General features: G+C 39.9%; 1 protein-coding gene across 1 annotated transcript in view; it reads left to right on the top strand.

The window, feature by feature from the left end:
* The window catches only part of CFAP410 (cilia and flagella associated protein 410), a 69,514-nt gene that overhangs the window by 9,514 nt on the left and 40,526 nt on the right, over positions 1 to 19,474 (top strand). The window contains exons 2-3 of the mRNA XM_089670080.1: positions 2,282 to 2,370; positions 6,302 to 6,320. Of these exons, the coding sequence (XP_089526206.1) occupies positions 2,294 to 2,370; positions 6,302 to 6,320 (96 nt within the window). The 5' untranslated portion in view covers positions 2,282 to 2,293. The remainder of the gene's footprint in view (positions 1 to 2,281; positions 2,371 to 6,301; positions 6,321 to 19,474) is intronic.

Below are 19,474 nucleotides of genomic sequence, written 5' to 3'. Positions count from 1 at the left end.
ACTTCTGCGCACTGTGCGCTTTAGCATGTGTTGACCCCGCTTTGTCATTTTACATGGCGCACCACTTTTTGGCTGAGTTGCTGTTATTCCCAGTTGCTTCCACTTTTGTTATAACACCAACCTATCAGGGTACCACTCTTAAATTCACTGAGCTCTTGAGAGCGACCCATTATTTCACAAATGTTTGTAGAAGCAGTCTGCATGCCTAGGTGCTTGATTTTATACACCTGTGGCCATGGAGAGGATTGAAACACCTGAATCCAATGATTTGGAGGGGTTTCCCAATACTTTTGACAATATAGTGTATGTTGTGACAGAGCAAAGCCCTGCCACTGTGAAAATGGATATAGGAATGACAGAAGATTCATACTAATGTAGAGTACGGGGCTTCGGAGTGTATATTGTGAGTGCAGAAAACTGCAGGTTTCTCTGGGTTTTGTAATCCTAGATCAGGGCCTGGAACTTCAATCCTATGTTCAGGTCTTGCTGGAGACTTGCAGGCAGTGTGAGTGAACACGTGTGCACATTCTCTATAAGCCCGGAGCTGGCCATAGCTTGTTTGGAAAGAGGTGTGTACCCCAGCTAGAAGAGGCGATCCACTTGGTAGATGAGACTCAATGTTGGACAGTTTTTCTTCCTGCAGGAGGGTTGGGACAGCTGAGCGAGCCTGCAGGACTGAGAGAGCTGAGGCAAATCATAAGTTCAGGGGACTGGGGGTATTCTTAAGTCTGGAAGAGTAAGAGAGCCCGGGGTGTCAGGACAACCTTTATCTAGAGGCCAGGAGTGGGCTGTGCAGCAGGTTGCTGCAATCTATAAGGCTATGTGAGCCAAGAGTCCCGAGGGACCAGTGCTAATAACAGTAGTGCTGCTGATGACTGAGCCAAGTGACTCGGCATTTTTTGGTTATCTGTTTGCTGGAGAAAATCCCCTGCGTGGTCAACTTTGCTTTTTCCTTTGTTTGATTTTTCTTTTTAATAAATGCAGAATAGCTGCTTTATAAATACTGTATATCCCAGTGTTAATTGAGCTAAAAGGGTAACTCTGCTTTTGTGGAGTGACCTTTTTAGCAAATAAAAAAAAAAAGAAAAATAATAATAATATAGCGCAAGGGTTAAAAATTTGAGTCCAGACCTACTAGCCGGTCACAAAACTTACTCTCCACCAGTTGCCCCACCCAACCTTGCCTAGGTCCGCCCCAAACCCCACCCACAACCACGCCCCCTTAAAGCTTATGAAATTAAATTTTTCTTTAGAATAAAGAGTCCAAAATATAAAACTGTACACAGTAATGTATTTCCCAGCTCCCCTGTACTCCATTGTAGTGATATGACATGTATACAGTACTTACTCCTAGTCCCTCCAAATTCCCCGTGGCGGTGGAGAGGGTGTGTCCTCTCAGCGGAGCCGAAAAAAACAGAAATTGTAAACCAGAACTCGGCTTCACAATGAGGCTTGGAGCGCAGGTGCAGTCGCTCCATGCTTCACCTGTGCTCGGTGCTCGCCACAGAGGAATTTCTCCTTGCATTTGGCGAGCGGCTTTTTCAAGCCTTGATATAGCGTATACCATTGCAGCTCAAGTCATATTGTAATTGAATGTTCTTAAAAATTACCTTTCCGTTTCATACAATGCTGTAATTTTCTGTAAAATTCAATGCAACATGGCTACCTGGAGGAGTTCTGCACACAGATGGTGTACAGAACGCCCCCTAAAAATGTAATTTCCTGCTTGTTTGATTGGCTTACTGATTTTCCAAGAAGTTTGCACTAAGGTACAAGCCACATTTTTGGCATCCCGTACAACAAAAATTTCATTTTTGATGAGATACTCCTAAAGGGATGCAGACCCTGCCAATGTCCTCATTAGAGTCCTGCAGGTACAGCAGCTGACTGATATTTATGAAATCACTCCCATACAGATTCACTCTACCATGGCCACAGACAAACAAATGATTTTTTCTGAATAACATAAGGTTGGAATCTGCAACAAAGTTTGTTAAAATCTCTGCAGTGTACATAGATCACCTAGAGGGGAATGTTTTTTTTCTCAACAAAAGTGGCGTTATCCTTTAAGTGTTTACTCATAGATAATACTCGTATTTTAGGGCTAGCTGTGTCCACCTTCTGTCTTTGAGAATGATTATTTGATTATAAGGAGATCAGGGTGGCTGATTTGGGTGAGGGTAATTGATATACATTTATTTCTTTCCCATATTCAATGACTTCTGTTGTTTGTGTGTATGTATTAACTAGATTGTTGCTCATTTGTTTATTTATCACACAGTAACAAACCGTAATGAAGTTAACGCGAAAGCAAGTTCTATCCAGGGCAAAAGCTTCCGAGTTAGATAGTGTGAGGAAACTGAACTGCTGGTGAGTATGGGCTGTGTGGCTCTGTTGATAATAAAACATGACTAAATAGAGTACTTGTGACTTTTTTTGAGCAAAACATTTTCCCATCATGCCATTCTTTCATTGAGGAAGCTATCTTGCTGGAAGTCAGAAATTAATACAGGAAAACCTGCTAGCATTAAGCTCCATACACACGATGAGAATATTGGAGGAACAATCGCCCGTTTTTTTTCGCCTGCTAGTTTCACATCGAAAGTGAAAACGTTATTAAAGATACAAAAATTATCCTATGAAAGAAAATTTTGAAAGTGATGTCATGTATTGTATTGTATTTTCGGACGACTACTGTGCTGATTGAACAAAAAAATCGTACAATCTGGTATCATACAAGAAACATTTTTGCGCTTTTCCCTTCAGATATTGTTGCACAAATTGTCGTGATCGGCTCTCAAAAGCTGTGTATTAACGATCCGATTATCGGACGATCGGTCCTCGTACGAAAATTTGCGTACAATATTCTTATAGTGTGTACGGGGCATTAGTGTTTGTGATCTTTTAACGTTCCCTTTTGCTAGTTCTCTGGCAGTGATTTTAGCTAGTATACTGTATGTGGGCAGATTTCATTGGTATAGGAGTATGAGCATAACATTCTGCGGTTTTCAGTGCAGAAACATACCACAGTCCATTTAACATGATTTCGCGATGGCTGTGGTTCACATCTGTGTGGTTTTTGGAAAGGGTCTGGAGCTTTGTTTCCCGCAGCATATTGCATTTAAGTTTCAATAGACTTCAATGGAACCGCATCAAAACTGCATGAAAAACACCTGTGCATGCATTTTTGTTGTGTTTCCTGTATGACAACATACACCTCCCCCTAGCAATATTAACACCAAAAATGTAAAAAGCATAAAAAAAGCATTAAAAACACACCAATAATGTGTGGGATAAAAACCAAAATGCACTGGGAAAATGCATCCACCGCAACCTGCATAGGTGTGAACTTAACCTAAAACCTTATTAATTGAAAAAACTGGGCACATACCACAGTCCATGGGTCCTTCATCCTAAACCCGTAATTTCATGAATTATTTATATACTATGCATAACCGGAGTATCGGCTTGCTCACAGGATTACCTTGATATCTAGTGTGACACAGCAGCCTAATATAAATACATAGAGTTGTATGAGCGAATTTTGCCGTTCTCATAAACAGCGCTCAGTATTAAATAACATAAATCAAATAACCAGAAATTAATATATAAATCACTAAATAAATAAACAAATAACTGGATGGAGAATAAAGGAAAAGACGAGACTTCCACCACCGTGTGTCAGTGTGAATATAAATACAGTTCAGTTCGCCTGATCCATATAATAATTCTTTAAAAGGTCCGGTACACCACCTTTGTGATCCTATAGTGATTAGCACCCCATCAACCAGCAGTGGAAAATCAATCCTCCTTAGTAATAAGTATTGTTGAAGGACCAGCAGTGGAAACCTCCTCCTCAATACCAGGAACCAAGATCACCATCCAACAGGTAAAAACCATTGATCTCTCTCCTTCTGGACTCCTCACTACCAATAATCAATCTCAATATTCCAATTCCATATAGGGATAAAAGCATGAAAAAAGCCACATAGTGCGATTCCTTTTAAAACACATTTATTCAAAACCCCCCCTTAAAATGCACTCATATTGAGTAAATATACAATAGGCAAAACATATGCACACTCCAGGTAATGTATACTGCTTCAGCGGTGAGTGACAGTCTCACCACACGTTTCCCACACTGAACTTCTGCGATAGCGGTCACGTGGTCACATCACGTGGGCCCGGTGAGCATGCTCACGTCACGGATGGTCACGCCCCACGTCAGGGGAGATCACTGGTTTTTACCTGTTGGATGGTGATCTTGGTTTCTGGTATTGAGGAGGAGGTTTCCACTGCTGGTCCTTCAACAAAACGTATTACTAAGGAGGATTGATTTTCCGCTGCTGGTTACTCACCAGTATCTGGTGAGTGTTCATTTTGATGGGGTGTTAATCACTATAGGATCACAAAGGTGGACTTTTTAAAAAGTCATAGGAAGTGACGAAACGCGTCAGTGACACGTGACGTCAGATGCATCGAAGTTGACAGGAAGTGTGATCGCGGCCATCTTGGAAGTGGGAACATATGGCCAGTGTTCCCTAGTCTGTCTGTATGTGCATCTCTATGAGGAGGAGCTGCCTTATTCAAATTGTAATGTAAGTTACTGAATAAAGGATGTTATTTATTGAATCTACCATATGTAATTTCGATTTTCTTATGAGGAGAATGGAAGAAAAACTGTTTTACTGGATCTAATACTGGATGGAATTCTACAGTTAAGGAGATTTGTATCAAGCCCTGTTTTTGGATATATAGGGTAATTACCCATTTAGCACACGAGTTGGAGATCGTTTTGGTTGGGGATGTGTGTAGGGTTCAAGGGGATCACTGACAAATATAGTGTGGTGTTACACATTTTGCAGTGATAAAATTTGAGTTGTTTACACAGATTCACATAGTGGATATGATGTGTGAGTGTTTCACTGGTTAAGTATTTGGTTGCACAGAGATTTAAAATATATGCGTATATGTAGATATTCGCATAGAGATTAACACACTATATATATATATATATATATATATATTTTTATTTTTTTTATTTTTTTTTATTTTTTGAGTTTTTCACAAGTATTGCATGTTGCACTGGAAGGGGCACGTGTGTATTTATTACCAAAAGGTATGACACTATGTTAAGTTTTTTCTTTTTGAGGTATATTGGCATCAGAATTTGCGGGTGTTGAGAAAAAGATTTTTCGCTGAAAAGAAGAAAAAAAGAGACTTTTCTGAACATTTGTTTACATTAGTGGGGTTTGTTTTTGATATTTTGGATATTTATGTGATTTTGTTAAAAAGAAAAGTTTTTATACACAATATTATACGGGTCAGGCCAACTGGGCTGTATTTATATTCACACTGACACACCGTGGTGGAAGTCTCATCTTTTCCTTTATTCTCCATCCAGTTATTTGTTTATTTAGTGACTTATATATTAATTTCTGGTTATTTGGTTTATGTTATTTAATACTGAGTGCTGTTTATGAGGATGGCCAAATTCGCTCACTCAACTCTATATACAACATTATTTAAAACAGCTGCTTTATTAAATTTTATTTAGGCTTTATTTAGTATTCGCCTTCACTAAAGCGCGGGGATATAAGTTGTTTCAGCTTATTTATTTTTTAATTTAGTATAAATACATGTTTTATTTCCCTTTTTATGTTTCATAGGGTTTACTAATTTTTGACTCTATTACCATTAGTAATAAATTCTCTAGATAGATTCCTCTTGTAATAGTCTCTTAAATAAGCATGCTGAAATAGAAGAATCTGGGCAGTTGCTTACTTGAGAACCTGAGCCAGCTGCTCCTGCCCCCTCTACAGTCCAGCACTCCAGTGAGCACTGGAGGGGCAGTGCAGAGAGCAGTGACTGACAGTCACCGCTCTGTGCTCAGAGTGAACCTGAGAACTGGATGATCACTCATTTCTCAGTGAGGGGATGGGGGACAGCTGCAGAATCAGACTAATGGTGCAGCCAGCTAGGTGAGTATGTATGTTTGTTCTGTTTGATTCCCTTGCTCCTCTTTTAAAGTTCATGTTGGTTAAAAAAAAATCCAGTCCCCTACTCTAGTCAAAATCTCACCTTCACACCACCTATGTGATTACTTTTTTTCCCCATGGTTGTGGCCTGTTCTATTGTTTACAGCATTCTTTCCAAAATCTTGTATTGTATTGCTGGCACAGTAACTCACCATAAACTGGATTGGAGCTGTAACTGTACTGTTGGGACATTGTGCTTTTTTTTTTCTCTCTCATGTAACGTGGCATTCAAGAGTTGATTTTTTTTTCTTTTTTTGTTTTAGGGGAAGCCGTCTTACAGATGTAAGTAATGACTTGTATCCTAAACCTTGTCTAGATATCAGTTAAATGTAGTGCAGATCTTAAGTTTAAGCAATTCACTATTGTTTGGTATTTTTTAGCATCCTTGCATTTTTAAAAATCTGAACTCCAGGCAAATATAAAATGCAGAAATGAATGCATCTCTGGGGGGGGGGGGGGATGGGGGGTGGTGGATTCTGCTGGTTCATGTCTAGGAGCTGCTGCTTTATATCTAGTGGACATAAAAAAGCAGATTTACTTACCTGACCCTCAACTCCTCTACACTAATAGGCCAGCCCCAGTTTCCTGGTTATGTTGTATATCTGTTTTTTAGTGTGTGTATGTATACTATATTTAAACGTAAGTAAAAATTGAATACATATCAAATGATTCCCAGAGTACACTGGATTAGCTAAAGAGTCAGCTGAAAATATGCCCCTGTCAGGCTATCCCAATGTGATTTAAACTTCAAACTGAGCTGTTAAGTAAGGAATGAGGCACTCTTATGACTTACTTACTTGTCTGTGTAAACTTTATTGTGAGCGGTGTATCTCTGAACAACTGACTTTTCATAACACCATGGCAAGTATAAATGGAAAGCATGTAAAAAGAATCCTAGAGTTCAATCTGCTGGCTAGATAATTGGCTACTTAAAAATGTATGTATTACAGTGGCAAGGAAAAGTATGTGAACCGCTTGGAATTAACTGGTTTTCTGAAGTAATTTGCCATAAAATGTGATCTGATCCTCCTCTAAGTCACAACAATAGACAAACACAATGTGCTTAAGCTGATAAAGCAGTTCTAATGTATTTAGTCTTTATTGCACACACCCATTAAACATACACAGTGCTGGAGAAAAAGGTAAGTGAGCCCTTGAGTTAGAAAAATTACATCAGCCAACGCTTATTGGAGTCAGTAGTTTGCACACCTGGAGTCCAACTAATGAAATGATTTTGAAGGTGTGATTTAGAGCTGCTTTGATTGATAAAAGGCACTCAGACATATTAAGATTGCTGTTCATAAGAAGCATTATCTAATGTGAACCATGCCTTGTAAAAAGGAGCTCTCTATAGACATACAATGAAGAGTAGTTGATATGCATAAGGCTGGTAAAGGGATACAAAGCAATCTCAAAGTGTTTAGGCGTCCATCAATCAACAGTTAGATAAATTGTCTATAAATTGAGACAGTCTAGTACTGTGACTACTCTTCCCAGAAATAGGTACTCAGTCAAGATGACTCCAAAGGCTTGAAGACATCACTTGAACTGGCAAAAATCTCTATTTATGAATCTACCATACATACAGTAAGTCTTCGAACAGGCACGGTGTCTATGGCAGAACATCACAGAGGAAGCTGCTTCTCTCCCCCCAAAAAAAAATAGTATGTGAGAAGCTGTCCAATGAGCACCTTGGCAAACCACAACACTACTGGGGAAATGTTTTCTGCGCTGATGAAACAAAAGTTGAATTGTTCGGTAAGAATACTAAGCACTATGTGTGGCACGAAAAAGGCACAGCTTACCAACATCAAAACTTTATCCCATAGGTTAAGTATGGTGGAGGAAACATCATGATTTGGGCTTGCTTTACTGCCGCAGGGCCTGCACCGCTTTCCATCATCAAAGGGAAAATGAATTCCTAAGTTTACCAAAATATCCTACAGGATATGAAGTAAGACAATGGCCCTAAGTATCGAAGTAAATCCACCACAGACTGGCTTCAGAAAAAGAAAATTCACCTGTTAAAGTGGCTTAGTCAGAGCCCAGACCTTAGCCCCATAGAGATGCTATGGAAAGACCTCAAGAGAGTCTTTCACACCAGACATCCTAGAAATGTGTCTGAGCTGAAACAGTTTTGTAAGGAGGAATGGTCAAAAATTCTTCCTGAACATTGTGCATGTCTGATCCAGAGCTACAGAAAGGTAATTTGAGCAGCTATTAACTGCAAGCGTTCCCTTACTTTTTCCTTCAGCACTGTGGTTAGTCCAATAAAGACATGAGAAATATGAATTGTTGATGTGTTAACGTAAGCACAATGGGGAAGATTTAATAAAACTGGTGCACTCAGAATCTGGTGCAGTTGTGCATGGCAGCCAATCAGTTTCTGTTGTCAGCTTGTTCAATTAAGCATAAAAAACCCCCCGAAAGCTGATTGTTTTTTTATGCAGAGCTGCACCAGATTTTGCACTTTTCAGTTTTAGTAAATGACCCCCATTGTGTTTGTCTATTCTTGCTTAGATGAGGATCAGATTGCATTTTGACAAATTACTGCAGAAAACTAGTTAATTCCTAGGGGCTCACATACTTTCCCTTGCCACTGTATTTCATATTTGACTGACTAGAAATAAAATATATTTTTAGACCATTTGATGTTTGTAGTCATGACCATAATAGGAACATGCAAACTCCATGCAGTTACATGGACATGAAATGTATATTGTATGCATGCTGGACTACATCTTCAGTAATTTTTCCTTCCTAAATACATATGAATGAATAGATCGCAGTGGGCTCTGCCTATTAGTAGCTGAAGGTGGGAATGTCATTCGTGTATAGGGAAAGAGTTTTTATGGGTGAAACATACAGGCCACTATAGTTCAGTGAAAGACAAAAGTAATCAATACAGAGGGAGGAGGTTAAAGGATAAAACAGATAGTGTAGGAAGAAGCATAAATCTATCTGCTTTGTATGATGACAGGTTACCTGATTCTTTTAACAAGACTGAGGAAAGAATTAGAATTAGTAGATAATATAATGCACTGCATTAGGGGTTAGCTATTTGTTAATCCATGTGTACTGACAACTTCAAGTGGAACTAGAGAAAGCACCTAGCTCAGCAACATCAACTTGAGAAACATATAACATGGATAATGCAGATAACAGATGCTGTAGCAGTAGCTGAGATATATCCTCTGAGGACGAGGCAAAGGATGATTATTATCTATTTCATTTGGAAAATATTGATCACTTGCTTTGTTGAAAATTACTATCCGTATAGAAGTGAAAGAGAATAGGAGAGTAAGATAAACTGTTCAATGAATATATGATACAAAACTAAGGTGTTCCTGACCATTAAGCAGTATCAAAAATCAGAAGCAATGAAAGCATTTAGATAAGAAATAGCTGTGTCTAGATCTGTCAAATTCATTGCCTGCTAATTTTTTACAGGTCTTTTTGCCATTGAAAATCTGTAACTAGTAGAATACATAATTTATTGGTCATTATCTATGCTTTTCTAAGCTTTGGATGCTCATAAATTAGGGGTCATTTTTTGGATACATTATGTCGGCATACCTTGAGTACTGTACCAGAGCATTTGTATTTTAAAAACAAAATGTAATGGTTTTAGGACACTTTTATTTAAAGCTTTACTGTGTCCAGTCCCACACAGAAACCATACCCACACCCAACTCTAAAGAATCGCTGCAATAATTAAAAAAAAAAGTAAATGCCTGTTTTACTTACATAAATCCTTGTTTACAATTTGTTATCATCTGTAGTGCAAAGTGTGATGTGGACACTTCCCATTGGCTGTCCAGCTACAGGGCCTCACAGACCCCTGAAGACTGCACTGACAATAATTAAAAAAATATACAAAACCATTATACAGGTGAAACTCGAAAAATTAGAATATCATGCAAAAGTTCATTTATTTCAGTAATGCAACTTAAAAGGTGGAACTAATATATGAGATAGACTCATTACATGCAAAGCAAGATAGTTCAAGCCGTGATTTGTCATAATTGTGATGATTATGGCTTACAGCTCATGAAAACCCCAAATCCACAATCTCAGAAAATTAGAATATTACATGCAATCAATAAAACAAGGATTGTACATAGAACAATATCGGACCTCTGAAAAGTATAAACATGCATATGTACTCAGTACTTGGTTTGTACCCCTTTTGCAGCAATTACTGCCTCAATGCGGCGTGGCATGGAAGCTATCGGCCTGTGGCACTGCTGAGGTGTTATGGAAGACCAGGATGCTTCAATAGCGGCCTTCAGCTCTTCTGCATTGTTCGGTCTCATGTCTCTCATCTTTCTCTTGGCAATGCCCCATAGATTCTCTATGGGGTTCAGGTCAGGCGAGTTTGCTGGCCAATCAAGCACAGTAATCCCACGGTCATTGAACCAGGTTTTGCTTTTGGCAGTGTGAGTAGGTGCCAAGTCCTTCTGGAAAGTGAAGTCAGCATCTCCATAAAGCTCGACTGCGGAAGGAAGCATGAAGTGCTCAAAAAATCTCCTGGTAGACGGCTGCGTTGACTTAATGAAGCACAGTGGACCAACACCAGCAGATGACATGACTTCCTAAATCAACACAGACTGTGGAAACCTCACACTGGACTTCAAGCATCTTGCAGTGTGTGCCTCTCATTCTTCCTCCATACTCTGGGTCCTTGGTTTCCAAATGAAATGCAAAAGTTGCTCTCATCAGAAAAGAGGACTTTGGAGCACCGAGCAACAAACCAGGTCTATTTTTCTTTAGCCCAGGTAAGACGCTTCTGACGTTGTTTGTTGTTCAGGAGCGGCTTGACAAGAGGAATACGACATTTGAAGCCCGTGTCCAGGATCCGTCTGTGTGTGGTGGCTCTTGATGCACTGACTCCAGCCTCAGTCCACTCCTAGTGAAAGTCCCCAACACTTTTGAATGGCCTTTTCCTGAAAATCCTCTCCAGGCTGCAGTCATCTCTGCTGCTTGTGTACCTTTTTTCTTCCACACTTTTCCCTTCCACATAACTTTCTATTAATGTGCTTTGATACAGCACTTTGGGAACATCCAACTTCTTTTGCAATTACCTTTTGAGGCTTTTCCTCCTTAAGGAGGGTGTCAATGATGGTTTTCTGCACAACTGTCAGGTCAGCAGTCTTTCCCATGATTGTGATTCCTACTGAACCAGACTGAGAGACCATTTAAAAGCTCAGGAACCCTTTGCAGGTGTTATGGCGTAATTAGCTGATTAGAGTGGGACACTTTGAGCCTAGAATATTGCACCTTTTCACAATATTCTAATTTTCTGAGATTGTGGATTTGGGGTTTTCATGAGCTGTAAGCCATAATCATCACAATTTTGACAAATCACGTCTTGAACTATCTTGCTTTGCATGTAATGAGTCTCTTCTCATAGATTAGTTTCACCTTTTAAGTTGCATTACTGAAATAAATGAACTTTTGCATGATATTCTAATTTTTCAAGTTTCACCTGTACATTCCTTTGATTTAAGAAAATGTTTGAGCTTGTACTGGATATATCTTTTTAGGAATTCTATTGAACACTTTTTATGCTACAGAAATTTTTGTTGGCATATTGGTGATACTAACAAGCTGGGAGAGTTCTGATGAAACATAATTAACCGCCTACCATCCGCCCTATAGCAGAAATACACAACGGCACAGGTGCGCAAAATCACGTATATGTACATGATTTTGCACTTCCGGGTAGGGGGTGCGCGCTCCCTACCTGCGCCGCCTTTTGCGGCCGTGGCTGTCAATCACTGGGCCCCGGTCAGTAATTACTCACCGCCGCCTGGTGATTTCTGACGATCGCTGACGGGGAGGAGGACTGTTTTGTTTGCACAGCACAGCCATCCAGAGCAGTGTGCTTACAGTGAAACACACACACACCGCCCCCTAGTAAAACACTCCCTGCTCAAAGTTAACTCTTTGCCTCTCTACTTAACCCCATTCTGCCCAGTGCCATTAGTACAGTGTCAGTGCTTTTTTTTTTTTAGCAATGATTACTGTATTGGTGTCACTGGGGATGTCAGTGACACCAAGTTATTTCCCCCCAGGGTCAGACTGTCTGCCGCAGTCCCGCTTTAAATCGATGATTGCCGCCATTACTAGTAAAAATCTTGAAAAAAAAAAATCCCAGTGTATATACCACTATTTGTAAATGCTTTAACTTTCACGTAAACCGATTAATTTACACGTATTGGGATTTTTTGTTTAGCAAAGACATGTAGAACAATACATTTTGGCGTAAATTTATGACGAAATTTGATTTTAAAATTTTTTTCTTACTGGACATGTTTATTAGCAAAAAAGTCAAAAATTGTCTTAAAGAAAAATGAATACAGCAAATTTTAAGCACTTATACAACTTAATAACAATGTGCATAAAATAGGAATATATTTACCGCTTCCTGACCGCTCTATAGCAGAAATACTGCTACAGGGCGGCATGGGAGTGCAAAATCACATATATGTACATGATTTTGCATTTCCGCTTAGGGGGCGCTAGCCTAATTTATGATGAAATTTTATTTTTAAATTTTTTTTTTTTACTGGACATGTTTAATAGCAAAAAGTAAAAAATATTTTTTTTCTCTCAAAATTGTCGGTCTTTTTTTTTTTTTATAGCACAAAAAATAAAAAAACACACAGGCGATTAAATACTACGATTAAATGCTATTAGGCGATTAATACTACTATAGCTCATTTCATGGGAAAAAAAGACGTAAATTTCATTTGGGTGCAGCATTGCACTAACATGCAATTGTCAGTTAAAGTAACGCAGCACCGTAACGCAAAAATGGCCTGCCGAGGGAGGGGGGTAAATACTCATGAGGGCAAGTGGTTAACAGACAAGATAATTAGAGAAGATAATTACAAGTATAAATAATATCACAAAGTAAAAATGTGTGGGCAACATCTAAATAAATTTTAATCAGCACATGCCCTAATACATGTATATTTCCCCTTGTTATGTCTTTAAAAACTGCAAGTACCAAAAAAATATCTGGTGATCCTATCAAAAATGCTGCATTTTCTGTAGTGACAGTTATATATCCCTATAGCCTTTGAGGAAGAGGTAAGAGATGATGAGTATCTGTTTTAATTTAGAATTGTTGACAATTTAATGTGGTAAAAATGCTTAGCAATACACTATCCTAGTCAGCTCCTGCCTTCCTGCATTGGGCTGACAACCCTGGCAACGCTGAACTGAAATCCCAAGTAGCGTTATCAACCTTGGTTAAAGTCTTCTCTGCTGAACTACAAAAGCACATCCCATTTTCTTCATCTCTACGATATAACTCTCAACGCTCACTGCCCTCTGCAGTCAATCTTTCATTTGCATTTTAATGAAAAAATAAACTTAAATATGTCCTGCAGTACTGCAGTTTTTCAAATCGGGTTTTCCCTTTGTCATAGTTTATCAGGAAAGCATCAAGACCGTACATTAGACTTGAACTAAAAAATAGGAATGTATGAATATCATTTCAGGAAATGAAAGAAAAATTGCACACTTCTTTTCTGAAACATGAAAAACAAGTTTTGAAAACACATTCATTGAAAAATGTGTATATTTTTTATGAGGGATCTGTGTACAACCACTCTTCATTCCTAGCCTGGTTTATTTCATTTTTTGATAGATTTATCCAAGTGGAACTAGTTTACCATGTCTTTGATAGATTCCTTGAAGTGGAACTATTTTAGTAGATACGCCAGCTATCTTAAGTAGAAAATATATATTATTTGTTAAAAAAATTATTTTTATAGTAGTGTTGGCAAGTAAACGTATTACATTTACAGTATTTACAAATGTTTTGGACTAAATAAACTGGAGACTCTAATAAAAAAAGTTTCTTCACCATTTTTGTTCCCTATTTTATTTTCTTCAATTTTTATAGCTGTGTCCGAGACACTTTAATAGTCCACTGTGCTATGATAAACATCAAAACAAGAAATAAACATCTATACTTAAAGTTTACCTATCAGTCTGTGTGAATACATTGTTAATGTCATGATATACAGCCAATGTATAGTTTAAAATTTTACCTTTTTATTGTTAAAAAGCATTCCTTGAGGTCCATTCAAATGATTTGGAAATAATCTGGCAAAATAATGTCATCATTTTGCTGTGGGAAGGAAAAAGCATTTCCTCAATTCTCTCTGCCACAGTTATCACTCTGACTTTAACAATGTAACTTTGTAGCAAGTCACATGTAAGCCACAGATAAGTGATTTCTGTAAGACAACAGAACTGAGAATTGTGCAGGCAACAGTTTTTAAAGTGGAGCTCCACCCAAAAGGGGAAGTTCTGCTTTAAGTCTTTGTGCCCCGCTCCCCATCAAAAGTTGGCACCTTTGGGGAGTGGGGGGGGGAGAGTACCCAAATTTGACAGGTACCCGCTCCCACTGCCTCTGCGATCACCTAAGGCGATCGGCAATGGAAGTTGTCCTCCCCCCCCCCCCCCCCTCTCCCCGTAGTCTTATGGGGCATGTGACAGGTCCCAGAAGACTACGTGGCCATTCACAAAATGCAGCGCTTCTCGCGCATGCGCAGTGGGCACCCGGCTGTGAAGCCACAAGCTGTCACAGCTGGGTGCCCACACTGAAGATGCCGGCGCCAAGGAGAGTTGACGGCCGGTGAAACCAGCCGTGGAGGACACTGCTGTACCGAGGGACAGGTAAGTGGCTGTATTTTAAAAGTCAGCAGCTACAGTTTTTTTAGCTGCTGACTTTTATTCTTTTTTTTTCAAGTGGAACTCCGTTTTAAGCAATCCTTCCAGTAGATCATTGTCCCGCTGTAACTGTGACACCCACTCTGGGGTTGAATTATAAAGGATTAGAGACTTCTAACTTTAACAATGTGTATATTCAATTGCAAAATGAATGGTAGCAGATGAGATGAACCTGTGCTTAATTTTGATACCTGGTCATGTGCAAGGAAGATTAAAAGATCAAGTCTTTTGCTAAGACATAATTAGATCTTCAAAGTGCATTCAGTTCACCAAGTGAACATTCAGTTTGTCAAGAGAGCAACCTATACAGGTTTGGTAAATAAAAATGTAATAGATACCTGTAACAGAAACACATGCACATTATCTACTTGTTTCTGGGTGTACACTTTTATGGGTTGTCATCCTTAATCTAATGTATAGATCCTTCTATTCTATAGATCTGCCGTCCTAATGTATAGATCCTTCAGAAACGTTCTTACTTAAAGCGGAGCTTCACCCAAAGGGGAAGTTCCACTTGTCTGCCTCCCCCCATCCTCTTTAAGTTTTGGAACTTTAGATTTCTTTGGGGGGATGTTGCTGGGTAGTGGGGGAGAAGCAGGTACCTGGTTTTGACAGGTACCCATTCCCACTTTTAGATGGATCAGTGTGGGGATCCAAGTGGAAATTCACATACCCCCCTTTCCCTCATAGCCTTCTGAGGTATGTCACGGGTCTTCGAAAGCTTCGGGACCATTCACAAAGCGCAGCAAGACTTGCTCATGCACAGTGGAAAGCCGGCTGTGAAGCTGCAAACAGTTGCATGCAGCTTCCCAAAGTAAACATGCGGGTGCCAGGGACCCGAAGAGCCAGCTCAGTTGAGGACCATTCTGGATCTCTGGACAGATAAGTGTCCTAATATTAACAGTCAGCAACTACAGTAATTGTAGTTTCTGACTTTTATTTTTTGTTTCTAGGGTGAAGAACCGCTTTAATTCTTGAAAAGGCAATAGTCTTTACAGACCTCAATCACAGTAACAGATCCTAACTGGGCTATTATTTTTTGGGGAAAAACTCTTGGATATGGTGGTTCTTTACATTCTGTGGTTCTGTGTATAGCTTGAAGGTTCCCTAGATAGGGCAACGATACTGATAGAGTACTGTACACAGCTCCTTCCATCTTTTTTAACCGCTTTCCGACTGCTCTATAGTAGAACTACTTCTACAGGGTGGCAGGGCTGCACAAAATCATATGTATATACGTGATTTCGCATTTCCGGGTAGGGGGGGTGCTCACCTCCCTACCCGTGTCACCATTGGCTGCTACAGCTGTCGATCACCGGGTCCTGGCCGTAGATTCCCCGCCAGCACCTGGCGATCGCCGAGGAACACTGACAGGGGAGAGGTCTGTGTGTAAACAATACAGATCTCTTCCCTGTCAGCACCAGCATAATGTGAAACACACACAGCACACAGTTAACCTATTGATAACCCCAGATGTTAATCCCTTCCTGCCCAGTGTCATTAGTACAGTGTCAGTGCTTTTTATTAGCACTGATCACTGTATTAGTGTCACTGGGAATGTCAGTGGCAGTTAGTTCCCCCCCAGTGTGAGAATGCACACCGCAGTCCTGCTATAAGTCGCTGATTACTGCCATTACTAGTATATAAAAAATCCAAAATTCCAGTATATATACCGCCATTTGTAGACATTATAACTTTCACATAAACCAATTAATTGACACTTATTTGGTTTTTGTTTTTTAGCAGAGACATGTAGCAGAATCAATTTTGGCCTAAATTTATGACAAAATTGGATTTTTTTTAAAATTCTTTTGCTGGACATGTTTAATAGCAAAATGTCAAAAATTGTGAGTTTTTTTTTAAAATTGTCGGGTTTTTTTTTGTTTTTTAGAGCAAAAAATAAAAACCGCAGAGGTGATCAAATGCCACCGAAAGCTCCATTTGCGGGAAAAAAAATTTAATTTGGGTGCAGCGCTGCAGGACCGCGCAATTGTCAGTTAAAGTAACCCAGCGCTGTATCGCAAAAAATGGCCTGGTCAGGAAGGGGGGTAAATCCTCTGGAGGGCAAGTGGTTAAGGAAAGCTCCCATACCGATGTCCTCTGCCTGAGCATATTTTCTATTTCACAAGTTTGATGAGTTCGCAGAGCAGGCCTCCTTAATTTGCATTACAGACATTTGGGTAGACACCTTGAAGTGAAGCTTGGCTTCCACAGCTGATTTTCTTATTTAAGAGGCGCAATTCTCTCTCTTTCTGATGAACTACAGCACCAACTATTCCCCCAATGTCATTATCTATGGATGACTGTTTATAACCATTCATTGACACTACAAATTTCCTTACAGTATACTGTTTTTTTTTGGGGGGGGGGGGGGGGGGGCTCTAGACTGATTTCCACAGAATTCAGGGACATTTTTATAGACCTGATGGGTCATGTAGACATGTAAAGAATACCCGTTACCTAGATATATATCCTCCTGCGCTCTTATGGTAAACAATAGAATAAGCTAGAAAGCAGCCAGCATCTGTCCCATACCAAGCGAAGGCAATATGAATAAAATATAAAAGTTGATGCAGCGCTAAAAGTTCTTATACCTGAACAAAGTACAAAATCAGAATATGTAGATAGGTGTATAAAGATGACCCAAATCCACATGGGGAAAAGTAGGAAACAATGGCCCTCAATAAACAGATAACAGTGGTTAAGTGCAGGATGAAGTGTCCGTAGTTCATATATCTAAAGAAGTGCAGGTGAATCACAGCACACTCCAAAAACGTGATCCCAGGCAGTCTTGCTGCAATGGCCTCTCACCTCCACTCTATGACCCTACAGGGCCACAAAGCATACTGTAGATCACCTCGGAATCCTCCAATTCAGTGACTCTTTAGATAGGATGGCATCACATGAACAAGGACAGTATTCATCCAGACCAGTAGGCAAACGGAAAACACTCTCCTCCGATGTCACAACCGCTCATAGGCTCATAAATGAGGAGATAAACACAGTCCTCATAGTGTATTACCGCTTTAATTGCAAATGGGCAGCAAATATCCAAAAAGGGAAAAAATAATCCACTTACATGGCAAACAGCTTGTATACAGATGGCAATACTGTGCTGGGTGTACAGCAGGATCAAAAAGGTGCACCAAGATGGCGTCACGCCGGAAGTACGTCACCACGCTAATGCCGTCGACGCGTTGCGTCACGTAACTCGTGACTTCATCAGGACAGCGTGATTGGCCGGCAGTACTTCCTTATAAAGGCCAGGAACCGCACCAATCCAGACTACAGTGGGCGGTGCGATCGCGGCCATATTCTAATGGTCCAATGTGCAGAGAACCTGTGCAGCCATATTACTGTGGTCCAATATGGACGGACCTTCTCCCATTAGGTCTAGCGATCCCAGTGAGGTAACATAACTAAAATAAAAGGCACCACACGGCCAATATCTCTCAATAGTGAGCACATTAATCATGGGGAGACTAATATAAAAAATAGATGTGGAAAACCACATACTTTAATAATGAATAAATAAGATAAAACGAGCATGTCCATATAATAATATATAGCTTGCCCTATTTTTTATATTAGTCTCCCCATGATTAATGTGCTCACTATTGAGAGATATTGGCCGTGTGGTGCCTTTTATTTTAGTTATGTTACCTCACTGGGATCGCTAGACCTAATGGGAGAAGGTCCGTCCATATTGGACCACAGTAATATGGCTGCACAGGTTCTCTGCACATTGGACCATTAGAATATGGCCGCGATCGCACCGCCCACTGTAGTCTGGATTGGTGCGGTTCCTGGCCTTTATAAGGAAGTACTGCCGGCCAATCACGCTGTCCTGATGAAGTCACGAGTTACGTGACGCAACGCGTCGACGGCATTAGCGTGGTGACGTACTTCCGGCGTGACGCCATCTTGGTGCACCTTTTTGATCCTGCTGTACACCCAGCACAGTATTGCCATCTGTATACAAGCTGTTTGCCATGTAAGTGGATTATTTTTTCCCTTTTTGGATATTTGCTGCCCATTTGCAATTAAAGCGGTAATACACTATGAGGACTGTGTTTATCTCCTCATTTATGAGCCTATGAGCGGTTGTGACATCGGAGGAGAGTGTTTTCCGTTTGCCTACTGGTCTGGATGAATACTGTCCTTGTTCATGTGATGCCATCCTATCTAAAGAGTCACTGAATTGGAGGATTCCGAGGTGATCTACAGTATGCTTTGTGGCCCTGTAGGGTCATAGAGTGGAGGTGAGAGGCCATTGCAGCAAGACTGCCTGGGATCACGTTTTTGGAGTGTGCTGTGATTCACTTGCACTTCTTTAGATATATGAACTACGGACACTTCATCCTGCACTTAACCACTGTTATCTGTTTATTGAGGGCCATTGTTTCCTACTTATCCCCATGTGGATTTGGGTCATCTTTATACACCTATCTACATATTCTGATTTTGTACTTTGTTCAGGTATAAGAACTTTTAGCGCTGCATCAACTTTTATATTTTAATACCCGTTACCTGCTTATATTTACTTTAAATGTTTCATGTGTAGTAGTTTAGGAAGTAAAAACACTTGAGAATTTCTTGTCAAGTTTTGCATTTTTCAAGTGTTTGTTAACCTCTACAAAGGAAAATAAGAAAATCATATCCTCATATAGCATGTATTTCCCTCA

Source organism: Staurois parvus, unplaced genomic scaffold, assembly GCF_062004578.1.
Source record: "Staurois parvus isolate SC_StPar_1 unplaced genomic scaffold, SC_StPar_1.0 ptg000011l, whole genome shotgun sequence".
Lineage (NCBI taxonomy): Eukaryota > Metazoa > Chordata > Amphibia > Anura > Ranidae > Staurois > Staurois parvus.
The sequence above is the reverse complement of the archived record's forward strand: the minus strand, read 5'-3'. Positions and strand labels throughout refer to the sequence as shown.